The 16,140-nt window shown below is 36.8% G+C and overlaps 1 protein-coding gene across 1 annotated transcript in view; it reads right to left on the reverse strand.

Moving 5' to 3' along the window:
- The window catches only part of abca12 (ATP binding cassette subfamily A member 12), an 81,071-nt gene extending 66,805 nt beyond the window's left edge, over positions 1–14,266 (reverse strand). Inside the window, exons 1-14 of the mRNA XM_042494168.2 lie at positions 14,039–14,266; positions 13,048–13,125; positions 12,533–12,626; positions 9,916–10,066; positions 8,239–8,348; positions 7,156–7,229; positions 6,078–6,248; positions 5,734–5,927; positions 5,065–5,183; positions 4,640–4,740; positions 3,680–3,826; positions 2,252–2,409; positions 1,666–1,799; positions 851–981 (exon numbers count right to left, since the gene is read on the reverse strand). Coding sequence (XP_042350102.2) covers positions 851–981; positions 1,666–1,799; positions 2,252–2,409; positions 3,680–3,826; positions 4,640–4,740; positions 5,065–5,183; positions 5,734–5,927; positions 6,078–6,248; positions 7,156–7,229; positions 8,239–8,348; positions 9,916–10,066; positions 12,533–12,626; positions 13,048–13,113 — 1,650 coding nt within the window. The 5' untranslated portion in view covers positions 13,114–13,125; positions 14,039–14,266. The remainder of the gene's footprint in view (positions 1–850; positions 982–1,665; positions 1,800–2,251; positions 2,410–3,679; positions 3,827–4,639; positions 4,741–5,064; positions 5,184–5,733; positions 5,928–6,077; positions 6,249–7,155; positions 7,230–8,238; positions 8,349–9,915; positions 10,067–12,532; positions 12,627–13,047; positions 13,126–14,038) is intronic.
- Positions 14,267–16,140: the final 1,874 nt, after the last annotated feature.

A 16,140-nucleotide genomic window follows, 5' to 3' on the forward strand; every position in this document is an offset into this window, starting at 1 on the left:
GCAGTATTAAAACCAAGCCCACCTTCAGCAAATTACATAAGGCGCAGTGAAATTAAATCTAATTTTCTATCATAACCATGAATTACATTGTAAATTTGAGTGCACAAACAACCATGGGAAGTACAAAATGTTGTAAATTCCTTTCCATTCCTTGTCTGGCCATCTCCACACACCAATGACACTAAGTTATTGCCTTAACTATGATGCCTGAAACTACAAGAATAAGATCTAGGCTGTAAAATAACATCATTGCTCTTTAAGGGCCATGAAACACAGGGCTGACGGATGGCTGTTGGTCAATCAATATTGGTCCATCGTTAAGCGTCTTACTCCCTAGCTTTTGTTGTGTGTCCTGCACCACTGGCACTAGTCGGCCCCTTTCACCTTTTTTTGACACATTCAGCATGTTGATTTGGCTTTTGTGACAACAGATGAGAAACAGATGTGAGGAAAGCAAACAAATAATTTATGTCAAGAGTGTGTAAGGTCAAGACATACTTGTTATGAAAGGTATGAATTAGTTCTTCAGCAGAAATGGTTTTCTAATTGTTTGTGTTATTGTTCACTAGCGCATGGTAATTATCATTTGTTCTGTATATATAATCGGTTACATTGTTTATGTGCTAACTGTCTGACTAGTATCTTGAATCTGTCCAGTCGGTCTTTTGGTTCTCTTTGTCAATATCAAATACAGACTAACACCGCCTGCTGGAGTTATTTCCTCTCAGGCAGGCACAGAACGCACGTGCCAATCAGCTGTTGGCTGTAGTCTCTGCAGTGTGTTCATATGCAACTTTTTGAAAGATTAATAGCCAAAGGTGTATAATTAGCTGAAATACTACGAGCATACCTTCATAATCACTTCCATCGCACTGTCCATGACACGACCAGTCCAAACGCTTGCCTCAGATTGGTTTGTCAGCAACGTTAGGTAATTCATTTGGAGTTGATCCGCATCCTTCAGGACACTACCCATTATTTCTGCAAACCAGGGAGAGTTAAGACAACAAATACACAACATACACAAAGCCTGGTCATTCAACTACAGCCATATTCAATGATATGCCGAAAAACAAAATATTCAACACAATTTTAAAAAAGTAATGCACGCTTGGACACTGTTAAGACACCAAACTGTCACACAATTTCTGATGTACAATACTTTCTAGGGGATTTTTATAAAGTGCTATAATTTTCTGTTTTGTGTGTGTTTCCATTTCCCACATGGTAACACCTCTTGTCCTACTTCAACATCTTCCATCAGTCCCCTGAGAGAGGGTGTGAACTCTTTCCACTACCTCTGGCTTACACAGTACGTGGATTCAAAAGTAGAGAAAACAAAAGTGACAGCAGAAGTATTTGAAAAAAGTATGTCATATTTCTTGCACTAAAAAACAATATGCGCTGTGAATGGGTCAACTTTTAGATTTAGTCTCTTTGCTCTTACTCAGCCATCATGAGGACTAACAACAAAAGCTCATGTTTACTGTTTTAGATCAGGTCTCTGAAAAAAAAATCTGTCAAATTCTAACTTATCTTGACAGGAAAAAATGTTGTTAACTTGTGTGAGTGAAAACTAGTAGAAATAACAATAACACTTTTAAATTGTGTTGAAAGTATTTTTTAATTAGGCTTCACTGTGAGCAGGGTGTTTTGTAGTCTTACCTTCTACAGCATCAAGTGCCAGTATCGCTGACTTCATGCACTGAAAACCACTTCTGAGGACAATCTGTGCAACCATATCCACCTCCGGCACAATTTTTATGATCTCCATCACCACTTTACCGGCCTCCAAAAACCTGCAAAAGCAAAAGACAAGACTGAAAACAAGGCACAAACTGTTCACATCACATTGGACGCTAGACTATGTGTACAGTTCTCTGATATTTAGCCTGATGTGTGAAAAGAGATTTTCAAAATAAAACACAATTTGGTTCCCAGTTTGTTCTATTTAGGTATAATTTATAAAACAAGAAAGGTTGAATGGACAAGAACAACTTCTACAACACAAGTTAAAGAATCATATAAAAATGGATCTATTATATAATATAAGAAATTGTTTCATTTTTTTTTACCAACACATTTTTACTGAAAATTCCTTCCACTTGTATGAACATGTTTGTGTCATTTACAAAATCCATTCAGGTGCTTCAATCTAATTTGCTTTATTGTTTGTGCAGCATTAAAAAAATGGGTAGCCTTTAATGGATTTGCTTCATAGCTGATTGTTAATGTATGGTACTGTACTTACAGCTCTTCCTCGATGTTTTGTGGTTGTGTATCCATGCTAGTCATGGTGTTGGAGCCTCCCTTTCCTCCGGGGAAAGAACCTCCCATCAGACTGTATAGCAGCCCTTTGGCGAAGGACACGTCATGTGGAGCAACATGCTTACTCCATGCCAAGAGAACCTGAGAAAAACATATAGGAGGAGAAGGCGTGTCAAGTTATTTTACTCGCTAAATCCAACAGTTTTTCTGTTTTACTGCTGTCTATTTCGGCCTCTAAAGAATTATCAATACATGTCTCCAAATATCTCTACAAAGTGTTGTCAGGGCAAACATGTAGCAAAATTTTTAAAAATACATGGTTATTTCTTTCACATCTTCATTTCTCTATTTGTTTTGAAATCATATGACAGTAGAACTTCAGTGTTGGAACTCAAAAAACAGTCACTTTTATGGCAAATCTTTTGTGCTGTCATAAGATTTAAAAATGATTTAAGTACAACATTGTGCGATTTAAAAAAAAAAAAAAATTTTGTACACTTTGTTAGTAAGAAATATTTTGTGTTATGTACATTAAGTGCTAAATGTTAAGCATGCTAATTGTAACAGTTGCTACGTTATGTCACTTTAATCTATAACACTAAAGTTAATCACAGGTATATAAATAATCAATGAAGTTACGCTGCTCCTTGTGCGTAAATGCACAATGTTTTATTTCACACCCCATTTGCATGTAGACGCATGTAGATGCATGTAGACACATCTTACTATCTCCATAATGCAGCCTTTACATAGCAGAAAAATACTGTGCCATGGACTAAAGATCAAGTTTTTGTTGGTCAGCACCTTTTTATAATATTTTCTCATTTTTTTTCTATTTTATTATATTTTATTTTTATCAGTTGCAGCACTTGCATTTTTTCTCTTATTTTATAGTTTACCATCATGCACCAAAATACCAAGGCAAATACCTAAATGTGACAACTTCCTGGCAGTGAACCTGGTTCTGATTTTAATATGTCTGTCTGATTGATGTCCGGCTGACTGAGCGAATACACAACGTGATGACAGTTTTAGCTAACAGCCTCTGATTGGGAATTATCTCATCAAAACACGTCTACCATAGCGGCAGCGCTAATTGGATGTCTTTGAGGTTTCTGTTCCCCAGGTGCGACCCAGGAGTCGCAGTTACTTGTTGCTACGGCCAACAGCTTTCTCGCGGTTGTAGACTAATTATTTGGTACTCTCTGAATCTAATTAAAAGTGAAGGTGGCACTTGAGAATGTAAATTAAGAGCAAGGACAGAAGAGCAGAGATAAGTTACATGAAAGAATGTGAGTGAAAGACAGTGAGAGGAAAAAAAATCTCCAACACACATTAAGTAGCTGACTCATTTCTGTTGTCAGTGATTGTCTCTCTTGATGACGCTAACATTCATATCACTCTAACCTACCTGCTTTGCTACCTCCTCAGGATCGATCCAGCCCAGAAGCATGTCCACTGTGCCGGTGCTGCATGCTGCTGTTAGCCACAGTGGGTTACTGCTTTTGTTACACACATACATGTGCACCATGTCTCTGTCCAGTGTCAGGCCGATAGCCTAGAGGAGAAATACAGAAAATGTACAGAAATGATCTGGTAACCTTATCTTAGCATATACTTGAGACTTTGATAAAAGGAAGAATATCAAAACCAAATCATACGGGAGTTTCAGACTTACTTTCCTGCATGCTGGTGACTTTTAAAGAATGAAAATAACAAAAAAAACTTCACTGCATCAGCATTTTTATGTTAAATACATTATATTTTGTTTTTGGATCGTGATCCTGGTACTCAAGCAGAGCATCAGGAGTAGGGAAGGGGGCCAGGCTGTGGGCTTTTGCGTGTACCAGGTACCAAAGCCGGCCCTCTTCTGGGGCCCAGACACACCCAGGTTCTTGATGCCTACACAAGGCGTAACGGGAGGCTCACGGTATCTACATACAGCTATGTATCTTGTTGCTGCAGTTAATATTTAGTGCAAAAGCGTGAGAGCGGCATTGCTCTTATCATCTATCTCTTGGCAAGAAAGGTAAAAAAGAGTAACTGGTAATTCCCAATGTTAAACTAGTCTTTTAAGTTATTCAGCTGAATTTGACTTTCCTGTTTCAAATCTGGTTTCTTGACTCAAAATGAAGCTCACATGAGGCACAAGAGACTTACACCACATGCTGGCAGAGTTGAAATCAGTTTGGTAACCCTGAAGACTAGAGCTGTTGTGCTTTAATAGCAGTCTTGAAATTGGCAATATGTCATGAATTTACACAAATCAAAAATATGTATGAAAAGGCATCAAATTCAGATTAATATAAACGTTTTGCCACCACCATTTTGCTATGTTACGCCATCTCTTATTACTGTGTTCAACACCTACCTTGTCCAGTGGTATTTCGACTCCCTGTAGAACAGGTTTCACCATTTCAATAAGTGAGTCATTCTGCAATGTGACAACCGCTCCGAGAGAAATGGACACAGCTAGGCAGAAACAAAATCAAAAGGTCAGATTTTAAACTCTAATTACGTATCAGCACAAAACTTGACTGAAAGTATTTCTACAATGTTTCCATATCATTGCGGCTTCCCTAAAAAAGCAGGACTTCATGCCTTCATTGTAATCATTTTAGTAGCATTTTAACAATCCACACTGTAAAATAAACGTCTATTAGGTTATCAGCAGTTTATTTACCTGAATAGTTCTAAATTAAAAATGACACTTAATGTGCATTAATGCCATTTAATTTGAATTTGTATGTTTTAGGCTGACATATGTTGTGTTCAGTATAACTGAGGAACAGTTACCTTTGCCTGGCCAGTTTTGAGCATAGTGGATCACGTTGATGCCTCCAGCGAAGACGGGATACACCGCAGAGAGTGAGTCACTGGCTTCAGGGAAATTGGTCTGGATGACATGCATTGCACTAGAGAGACCACAGGAGGGAAAAATGACTGCCAAAAACAAGACAGAACCTGCAGTAATCGCTTGACAGAACTACTAATTAAACAAGCACACAGTTTGACCTCCTGCTGTTCTAAATCCTTAAGTCTCATATATTGTGGGTTTCAAACAAGACAAGACCAAGTCTTTGAAAGCCAAAACCAATAGAATATTCTGAATTGAAATTGCCATGGTTCAATTTAATTGTACCTTAGTTCAGTCATTTTTAAACTGGAAGCTATTTATACCAAAACAGCCCTTGGCACTCATGTTTCCCACAAATCTTTAATAAAGGTCAAAAATGTTGAAACCATAATATGAAAATAAAGCTATTGTCTAGCAGCTCTTCAAAGATTCCATCATAACACTAACAGACAACGTGCTGTGGCCTGTATCAAATATTCAATATAACGCGGCATACTTCAACTGCTCCCATCAGAAGCTTTTTTTTCTAAACTTACTAAATAAATAAACACATTCATGCATCTGCCCCTCATTTATTTTGCATTGCTCCATCATTGACAGTACATTACCTCTGTATGTTGGTGAGCAGGTCCTCTGCAGTGGTCAGCGCTTGGTCAACAGAACCAGAAGTAAAGAGCTGGGGAATGGCAAGAAGGCTTTCCCACAGTGATGTCTGATTTTGCAGATAATCGAACAACAACACTGCCGTCCCAGCCACCGTCATTGTCTCATTTGGTTTTGTCAGCAACAGATCCTTCAGTATCTGACAACCAGAGGAGATTTCAGGGTCAACAACATCAATGTGACAGCATTCATTTGGAATATTTAGAGATGTGCATTTTCTTTTTTTTTCTTTATAGTTTAAAGTTAGCATGCAAGCAAACAAACACAATCAAACAAATCAAACGCACACCTGGTTGAATGCATTGAGCGACACTTCAAACAAAGTGTTGTTGGACTTGCAGAAAGAGACCACAGCATAGGAGAGGGCATCGGGTGAGGTTGTGTTCATCATGGGCAGCGTCATGGAGCAGATGGCTCTCTTCAGCAGGTTCACTGACTCTAGCATTTCGTTCAAGGTCTCCTGGATTTAGGTTATTGACATTAAACATTAAATCAAGAGATTCATTCAAAAAGTACATTTCAATAATATTATTAGATTTTCAGAACAGAAGTTGTAACTTTTACCTTCACATCACACTGTTTACATTTTCAATGTCAACTAATGAAGTATTTAAGAGACTAATCCTATCTATGCTCAAATATGCAATCTACCATATATTGTTCAATTCTAACATATACTGTTCAACTTTTATGATATACCATTTAATTGTACGATATACCTTACATTTTTACCATGAAACATTACATTTTTACCATATAGTATTCAATTTTTACTATATACCATACGATTTTATCATTAACCATTATGTTTTTGCCATATACTATACAGTTGTATCATGTACAATTACATTTTTACCATATACCATTCAATTTTACCATAAACCATACCATTTTTTTACGATATTCATATCAATATTTACCATGTAGGCCTACCATACAATTTTCCCCTATATTTAATTCTATTTTTACTGTATACCATGTTTTTTTTTTTACCATATACAATTACATTTTTAGCATATAGCATACAAAGTTTCTTTGATTTTATGCCTTGTCAGTGTTGGTGTTAATGCTTTAATAAGTGGCTTGAATACTTTATACCAGAAAAGAATCTTTATTGGCTACTGCTGCAATAACACCTTTTCCATTTTACTGAAACCATGAATTACCACAGTGTTGCTTACAAAAGGGGAAATAGAATAAAGATACATTGACATTTTAAATAAACTTTCAAGTTATTCCTATGAGTGCTTTTTAAGTCAGAGAATGAGAGCTCATCTGCTGACAATGACCCACACAGAAGAGGCCAAACAGGCTGTTCCTTATTCTGAGCAGTTTTGTTCCTCCCATTATATTTTAACAATACCCACCTCATCTCCCAGAAGAGTTGTATTCATGGTGTTCATGAGAGTGGCATTAAAAGAGCTTCCTTGGTAGGATGAACCTTTAACAAAAGAACACACTGTTGAAATGTAGCACACTGGCTGAATGTGGTTTTAGTCATGCCTAATATCGTAGTCACCTTATAATTTAAACATGATAAGGCACTTGAGTAAATGTCTACATTTTTTGGACCAATAGTCAAAAAATAGTCAAAAAAAGACCATGAAGTGTGGTTCTAAACCTTCAACATTTGGGGAGATGTTTTTATTTGCGTTCTCACAGAGTTAGAAGAAAATATTATTGAATGACCTCTCTTATATGTGTGTTAAATATGAACAGGAGACAGTTAACTTAGATTAGCATAAAGACTGCTACTAAGGGTAAAACAGATTTGCTTTGACTCAAAGGTAAAATAAATAAAGTCTGCCTACCAGCACCTAAAAAACTAATTAATTGTCACACATCATTTTTGTTTAAACTATACAAAACTTAAGTTGCTAATCAAAGGCTAGCTGTTTCCCTTTGTTTCTAGTCTTTATACTAAACTATTTGTCCCCTGTCTCCAGCCTAATTTTGAACAGATATATAAGCAAATTTCGAAAATTGTTGATCTATTTCAGTAATGAGTCTCAATAAGATTACCATGTTTGTTTAAATGTTCACTACATGCAAGGATTCTTTCCAATGTACAGACTGTGACTAGCCTATCTTGCTTAATAGGTCTCAGCTACAATGTATCAAGAGAATGATGAGCCAATAATTCACTTTAATTCAGTTCAATAACATGTATAGATGGGGCCCCTAGACAGAAAAAAAATAACCTTAAGGTTGTTATCCAGAATTGGATGTGTGAAACTTTACTGGAAAACATGAAAATATGATTTTGGCAATTCACATTAAAAGAAGGGTGTGTGAATAAGGATAACAGTCAGTCAGTCAGTCAGTCAGTCAGTCAGTCACTTTCTGTAACTGCTTGTCCTCGTAAGGGTCGGAAGGCGGGGTACACCCTGGACCGTTCGCCAGACCATCGCAGGGCTGACACATATAGACAGACAATAAGGATAACATACCCACAAATTTGTTTAAGGCTTCAATCAGTGCTGCAGGATCATCCCTGGAGTCCTTGGAGAGGTTGAAAAACTCTGCCCCCTTGATCAAGGTAGCTAACGGGTGGCTTGACCTGTCATACACAGTCAAAAGGATCAGATGAGGCGATTTCACATTCAAATTCTCTTTTTTAGGATGTCCAGATCTGTGATTGCTGTCATCTGACATCCAAATGCACAAAATTATTTGATGGGATGTCAGTAAGCCAATTACAGTCCTCTACATAAACTAAAGTGGACCACATTCGAGCCAGGACTCATTTTTAACAGGCATGGTCGACAGTGAGGCAAGGAAGGGGAGCAAGGCATGTTTCAGTCTATTAATCATATTGTTAAAGAATATACTTTTTGTTTAAACTCTATTAGAAGCAAGCATGAGATGTTATATTACTTAAACAAACCAAAAAAATCAAACCATAAGAAACACATACAGAGTTTAATGAGGAGTTTTTCAAAAAACAACTCACAGAGTATTAATCTCCAGAAATTTTCAAACAAATTTTGACTATACTGTTTGAGGAAATACGTCAGATATTGAGGAGATATATATGTATATATATATATATATATATGCAATGTGTTTTAAATCATCACTTTAGTCATTAAAATTTGTAAAATTTGTAAAGTTCAAATGTCTGTTAAGATTATTTATTGTCATTTTTACTATGAGGTGATTACTTGCATTCAAATTCTCTTTTACACTTACATGCGTGAAATGGTTTATTAATGCATTTAGAATACAAATCCACTATTCCAATATTTTTTGTTCTTGAAGTATAATTGGTTTTTAGATAAGTTAAATGATGCTCAACCAAATGTATGTGATTTTTATTAACACAAGTCTGTCTTCAAGGTTTTTTTTTTCTCAAAAGTAAGCTGAAGATTTGTGTAAAACAACACTCATCATCAGGCTGAGGGCTGCACAAACAGGTTTTTCTACCAGCTTCATTCCTGAGTCTGGAATTTATATTTCTGTGACAGCACAAAAGCTTCCGTAACAAAAGTAAAGGAAACAATTCTCCGCTTTTCCCACCAACTGAGCTATAAACACTTGAACCAAAACAAAAGTAGACATGTTTCCATCAACAAAGAGTCTGCGTTAAGATTGCACAGCTCCAAGTGTTGACAGAGTTGTTTTAAGGGAAAATGCAATGAAAAAGTTCAGTCATCTACTGATTTGTAAAAAAAGGGGAAAAAAAGCCAAACAAAGAAAAAGAAACATTCAAAACAGACTATGCTAAATAAAGATAGAATATGGTCATTATATTAATTTATTTTCATATTTATGACTGAAATTAAACTGTAGTGGGTTATTAATAGGCTAAGAAGACTTCCCTTCCTCCACAGGGCGATATCTGTTGTTTGTACATTTCCATGCTCACAATGACAAATCATCTCATGTGATGCTGCTACACTGAGGTGTGTCCTTCCTTTATACCTCAGTGGACTTTTGGAAACTGTTTTCTTTAATTATTATTATTATTATTCATAATTATTATTATTATCAGCAGAGCCAACTGAGACATTCAAATAATATGTGGAAGTTTTATAAAGCTTTACTACTACAATCAATATTTGGTATATCTGCAGTATGGGTAAGATAATAGATTTTATACAATATGTACTGCTGAGTGGTGGTACCTTGCAGCCCTTGACGTTCTCTTAGGTGACCTTGATGCAGCTGAGCTCACCAGGTGGGATTTGTTGTGACAGTTGCTATCTGTGTTGCACATGAGGGTCTGCAGGAAAGGAAAGAAGCCTGTGCTGGGTAGGTTTCGGGCTCGCGCATAACCTGGAGGAGAAGTAACAAAATTGTTGTTGTAGTTACTATGCTTGAGAACACAACTTCCATTTCAGATGGAAAATTTAGAATTCCCTTGAGGTCATCCTTAATTGTGTAGATTTAGCAAGAAAATTATTGCATCAGGGCTACTTGAAGTGAGTTACTGGTTGATTACAAGCTTAAACATTACCTAAAAGTAAATGTCATATCATTAACTATATGTAGGAAGTTAAAAAATATCATTAACATAAACTGTTCAGCAACAATGTTAAAGAGAGGCTAAAAAAGAATAACCCTACTGCTTCAGAAATACACTCACAAAACACACTTTTTAGTGCTCTGTGTTTGGGCTAAGATTGTTACTCATGACATGGCCTAATTTGTTATTTGTTCTGTTTGACAAGATGTTGGCTTGTTCTGTATATCTGACCAGAAGAAGATCAAGAGAATGACGTGATTTCCATTTTCCTGTATCAGCTTTTATCAGGAACTGATCTCTGCTAATGCTTTAAGTTAATAAATATATGCACCCTGTATATATATATATATATATATATATATATATATATATATATATAGAGAGAGAGAGAGAGAGAGAGAGAGAGAGAGAGAGAGAGAGAGAGATATATAGATATATAGATATATAGATATATTTGAGATGAGCCATTTGAGATGAGCCAGACATCGCCAAATAACTTGCAGCCTACAACAAAGCAATCTAGATTGCTATGTAGCACTACAGGTAGGACAAAAATATGTATTGTTGAGTTTCCAGTAAACTGGTCCTTTAACTTCAGAACAAACAGAAATCAAGATATCAGCTATCAAGATCAAGTTCAGCACAGTCGCTGTGACTAGACTGACTGCATGGTACAAAATGGTACATGGTACAGAATGGTATAAATACCATTCTGGTATTTATTATGATTATATCAGAAAGCAATTTGACACACCACATTTCTCTGAAAGAGAATAATAGCCTTGCAAACAATGTTTGAATGAGCTCATTAGAGAAAGAAATGAAACCTATAGCATCTAAACTAACTTTGAAGAATTGAATTACGTCAAACCTTGAAGTTAACACATCCACTCTCACTGCCAATTACATAGGATTTTAACGGTTTACATATCAAGAGAGAAAAAAGTGAAATTGTAAACTTGGCTCATTAGAGATAACTGAAGTGAATAAAAAGGCAAGTTGAACAAGGCAAACAACTAAGTATCCATTCACACAAAATGGAACTGCAAGAGGTGCGAATCTCATAATGGGAACAGCTTTATATACTTCATTAATCACAGTGAAAACTAAATCTAACAGGGTGCATATATTATTACTGACCAACAATAGCATTTAACAGGGAAGGGAAGGTCCTATTGTTCACATCCACTGGATAGTTTCTTTATTCAAGGATGCTATTAAGTTACATGTGCCTTGCTGCATCCACAGAATCTGAGCTGTGAAAAAAACACTAAACAAACAAAAGTGGGAGAGTTAACATGTTACCCTTAATGCAAGATCTAAGTCAGATGGTCCTAATTACAATGCTGATTTCATTGATGCTGCATTTAAGAAGAAGATAAACATCACTTAAAATTTTGCTAAAGCTGTTATCAAAACGTACTTTTGTGAGATGGCCGTTTATTTGATGCAAAATCAAGCTTAGTGGTAAGTGAAAAGCTTTGGATATGTCTTTTTTTCTTTTTTCCCCAAACAAAATGTTTGTAATTTCTATCCCCATTCTCTACAACCAACTACTCATCTCTCATCTTCGACAATCTGCAATGGCGACACAAAGGCAGAAAAAATGTATGTGACACTCCCTCTTTGAACGCCGTTACCCACATTTATTGCAGCTAAATAAGTGTGCTCTCACTGCTTTATTTTAAAAATAAAGCAGTACAAACACCATGTCAACAGTGTAGGGATAGGCTCAGTTCTGAAAGACCATTCATGTTTGAGTTTAACTTTCCATTTGTTTGCTTCGATTGTGAAATTGGAGTGTCTCCATTTGTTCACCTGCTATTCTTTAAGATGCCAAACAAAACCCCTTGCAGCCCATGTCAAATGTCAAGAGTTAATGCAAACTTTAGCCAATTGGATTTTTTCCCTTTAGGTCCCCAGTTTCAGATTTTGCTTTACTTTTTATGAAAATAAAGTTTCCGATGTTTTCAAAGAGACGACAGCCATTTTTTGTTTTTTTACTGTAAGGTCTGAAAGTACATCATATAAATTAAGATTCATAAAATGTAATGCTTTGTTTGAGCTTATACACTCATCAGGGCTGTGACTCCTTTTCAGCACTTGTTGAAAGCTTTATTCTGTTTGCTTGCAGTTTATTTTGTTTGCACAGAGTCATCTGTCCACGATTGATTATGCAATGGTAAGCTTGTCTTTGTAAAGACAGTTGCGATGAAAGGCTTACACATACACATTGTACGTAACGTGGACCTTGATTAAAGCACTTTTACACTTACATGTGTCTTTCAGCACTGGAGGGAACTGGTCGCGGGTGACAGCAATGATGATGAAGATGATCAGAGGCCAGATGATCAGAGTCAGGGACCATAGCTATAACAGAAGATACAATGAAACAGTAATAATCAGTTTATGAACAGTATATAAAGGTTATATACTACACATTTTGACTGATACATGGTTTAATATGTTACTGAAATATGGAGTATCCCAGCTGTAAAGGTACTGTTACTAATGTGATCTATTCCCCACAATTTCTATTAAAAATCTGTGTGCTTATATGGAAATAAAATTTTAGCTCCCACTGCAGTTGAAAATCACTCTTGTGGCTCCCCATGTACAGAGTCTACGTCTTCGCCGCAGTGGCTGTAGGTTCAGTTCTGACCTTGGCCCTTTGCTGCATGTCATCCCCTGCCTCCCCCCCTTTTACACTTAAGCTGTCCTATCTAATAAAGGCAAAAGCCCAAAAAATAATCTTAAAAAAAAAAAAGAAAAGAAAAAGAAAGTCACTCACTGGCTGTCTGATGATCGCCAGCCCATTCTTCCAGAGAAGAAGTTTCAGCTGCCGGAAGAAGGCCATCAGTAAAGGAGGCTAAAATGAAAACACAATTATGAGATTTTGTCTATTCACCTCTTAACTGCATGTATACTAAGCAATAAAAATTAAGCAATATAAGCAGTTGCTTGGGGCCTCCTGGTGTAGACTAGAGGAAAGATTTAAACTGTATGCCCCATTTCTTTGCCATTTGCTTTATTGTATTTTAGGAAGCCTCATGTAACACCTTGGCAAAGGGACTACAGATGAAAATAAGCCTCCTGGCTAAATCTGGCATTTTTATACCTTTGTATATTTATTAATTTGCACTGTCCCTTATTAAATAAGCTAAAAAAAAATTAATGAGCAAGAGCATAAAAGAAATTGAACTTCATTTTATGCCGTATTTGCCAACAAATAGCGGCAAAAAATAAACAAACAATAAGACCAGAGACAGGCAAATTGGATAATCTTGGTAGACTAAGTAAGTAATTTCCATTCCACACTTAACATGCAATATAGTAGTCATAGAAAAATAAATGTATTAACTGTAGTCTGTTTAAAAGACGGTGTTGCAGCTAACAGGTCTCTCTTCAGTCTTTACATACTTATTAAAACATTATGTGTGTAAACTATTTTTTTTTAAAATACAAAAGTTGGTTCAGTGGCATATTGATACAACGAAGGGGGACCTCAAACTTAATCTAGCCTGAATGTAACAGATAAATATAAAATGTTTTACAGGGAGAAAAAAAGCAATAAAAAACTACATATCTACATATGACCTGATTTTGTTTTAGTTTTTTAATCAAACTACAACTAACATTAACTGTAGGTCCTTCCTAACTATATGGTGCCACAAGCCCACAAACCCACATGCATAAAGCCATAGAATGCCAGAAAAAAAGGAGTTAATTCTTTATAATAATAATAATAAAGTAAAAATGTACCAATAAACCATGAGACTTACCTGGTTGCGTTTGTCCTCTAAACTGGTCAAATTATCTGACTGTAGCTCGCAAGTTAACGAAGGACATGGCGCTAGGTGCCCCCTAGCAGGATGCCCTTTCCATCAGTCGATTAATGGAGTAAAACGGAGTAAATTCACAGCTCAAAATCAGATATAACGCCGCCGTAATGGTCAATTGAACAATAGCCCTCACCTCTCCTTTGCTTGCCTCGCGCACTGTGAGTAGCTCCACCTGTTTGCATCAAGGTACATCAGTGAGGAAGGGCGTGTACTCTGGCTGCAACGTGCACTGCCCAAAACAAAGGAGAGCCGCGTGAGTTCTGGGAAGAATAAACTGTACTGAATGTAGGCACGAGCAGTTATGAAATGTCACGGGATTTTATCTCTGTTAGCTCCGTTATCATTTAAAACAGACAGCAACAAACAAACAAACAGCTTCAGGCTCATCATAATTAACTTGGGCAGCAAATATTATAAGTTTACAATAAATAATAACAAGCAAATAATAAATAATAAGCATATCTATGATAAATCAAGGTCTATGAAAGAAGTTTTGCAATATTTTTTGCTCTACTGACCTGATACCTCCAAACGTTTCTGTAAAAGCTGTAATGGTCTTAAATTTGCATTTACATGAGTTTTACACATTGTCTAATATATTCTTTAAGACTTAGGACTTCTTCTTTTTTCACACAATGACCCATAATTGCAATAATTAATCACTTATTGTATGTTTGGAGGCTTTTCACATACCTTTTTAATACAAGATAAAAAATACAGAGTAAGTTGAGGAATGACTGTACAAAGACCAGGGCCGTGCACAGGAATGTCAGGGGGCAGGAGCACATGCAAGAAAAAAGGGCACCCCTCTAAAAATTAATATAGTTACATACAATAGCATATCTTTTACTTACTTTTATATTCATTTATTTAAATACCCATACACAACAGTGACAAAAAAAATGCCAGGCATAGGTCTAACACTGTTGTTACCTGGGTGGATGGCCCGTTCTCGTTCTGAATTGGTCAAATGGCATCGTTCTGTCAGTGCTTTTGGCATAAGTGCGCAATGCCAAAAAGGCTCCTTTCACATATGCATGGAATGCTGCCGCATAGCGTCAGTTGAGCACCAGACGAACCAGACACAACTTGTCATGTTGTTATTATACTCCAGCTGATGGCCTTACGGCACCTGCTGCACCTGTCTGATTCGTGCACGGGGGGCATCAATTGAGAATGCGGCCAGATGGAACCTGCCCTGTGTGCATGAAACGCATCGGGACAGCGTTATGGCGGCATCAGGTTGTGATCTGCCAATAACAACATTATAGAAGGAGCGCAACGGTGCCTACAGGGCAGGTGGAAGGGGGAGTCTGGTATTTGCTTCCTGTTTGAATGTGATGTTTATTTCTACAGCTTACCATGTGCCTCCTTGCCCTTAACCAAACCATCTGTGACTTTGTCACCTATACCTAACCAATCTGTGCTGTCATTGCATGTTGCCTAAACACAACCACAGCACGTCATCCCACCATGTGCATTTGTTGACATCACAGTAGTGTCATTCCAGAGCATAAACAACAGATGCAGAAGGATATATAAATTGTAATGCGTAGACACAGAAGTCAGCTGACAAAGCTGCAATATGTGACAAGTTGGGATGAGAATGTGTTGGATTGGCTGTCAAAAATCAAAGCAGGTCAGGAAGACGAAGATGCGCCCTCAATTTTTGTGTGTCAACTGTAGTGGCTGTGATGGGAGGAGTGAAAGTCGGAGTGGTATTGGCTCGTCAGGTCTCGCGGAGTTAGACCTTAAACCCTAAGTATAAAATTAAAAAAGGAAATGCATAAAAAAATCCTGCAAAAAGGGCACATATCTAGTTAGCAGCCAAGAGGGCAGGTGCATGTGCCTAACAAAGACAAAGAATAAAATTTCACTACAGTTATGGAAATGATGCTACAACACAATCAAATACAAAAAGGGACAAAAGAGGTTCCATTATAGAAAATCAAGAGAGAAAAGCCTTTTGTCTGAAAAACAAAAGGCAGGCTTTTCATAAACTACCTGAAGTAGTAGTATACAGTAGTTCTATATCAGAGTGT

The sequence above is a fragment of the Plectropomus leopardus genome, chromosome 10 (genome assembly GCF_026936395.1).
Source record: "Plectropomus leopardus strain MGB_pleo_1.0 chromosome 10, ASM2693639v1, whole genome shotgun sequence".
In the NCBI taxonomy this organism is placed as follows: domain Eukaryota; kingdom Metazoa; phylum Chordata; class Actinopteri; order Perciformes; family Serranidae; genus Plectropomus; species Plectropomus leopardus.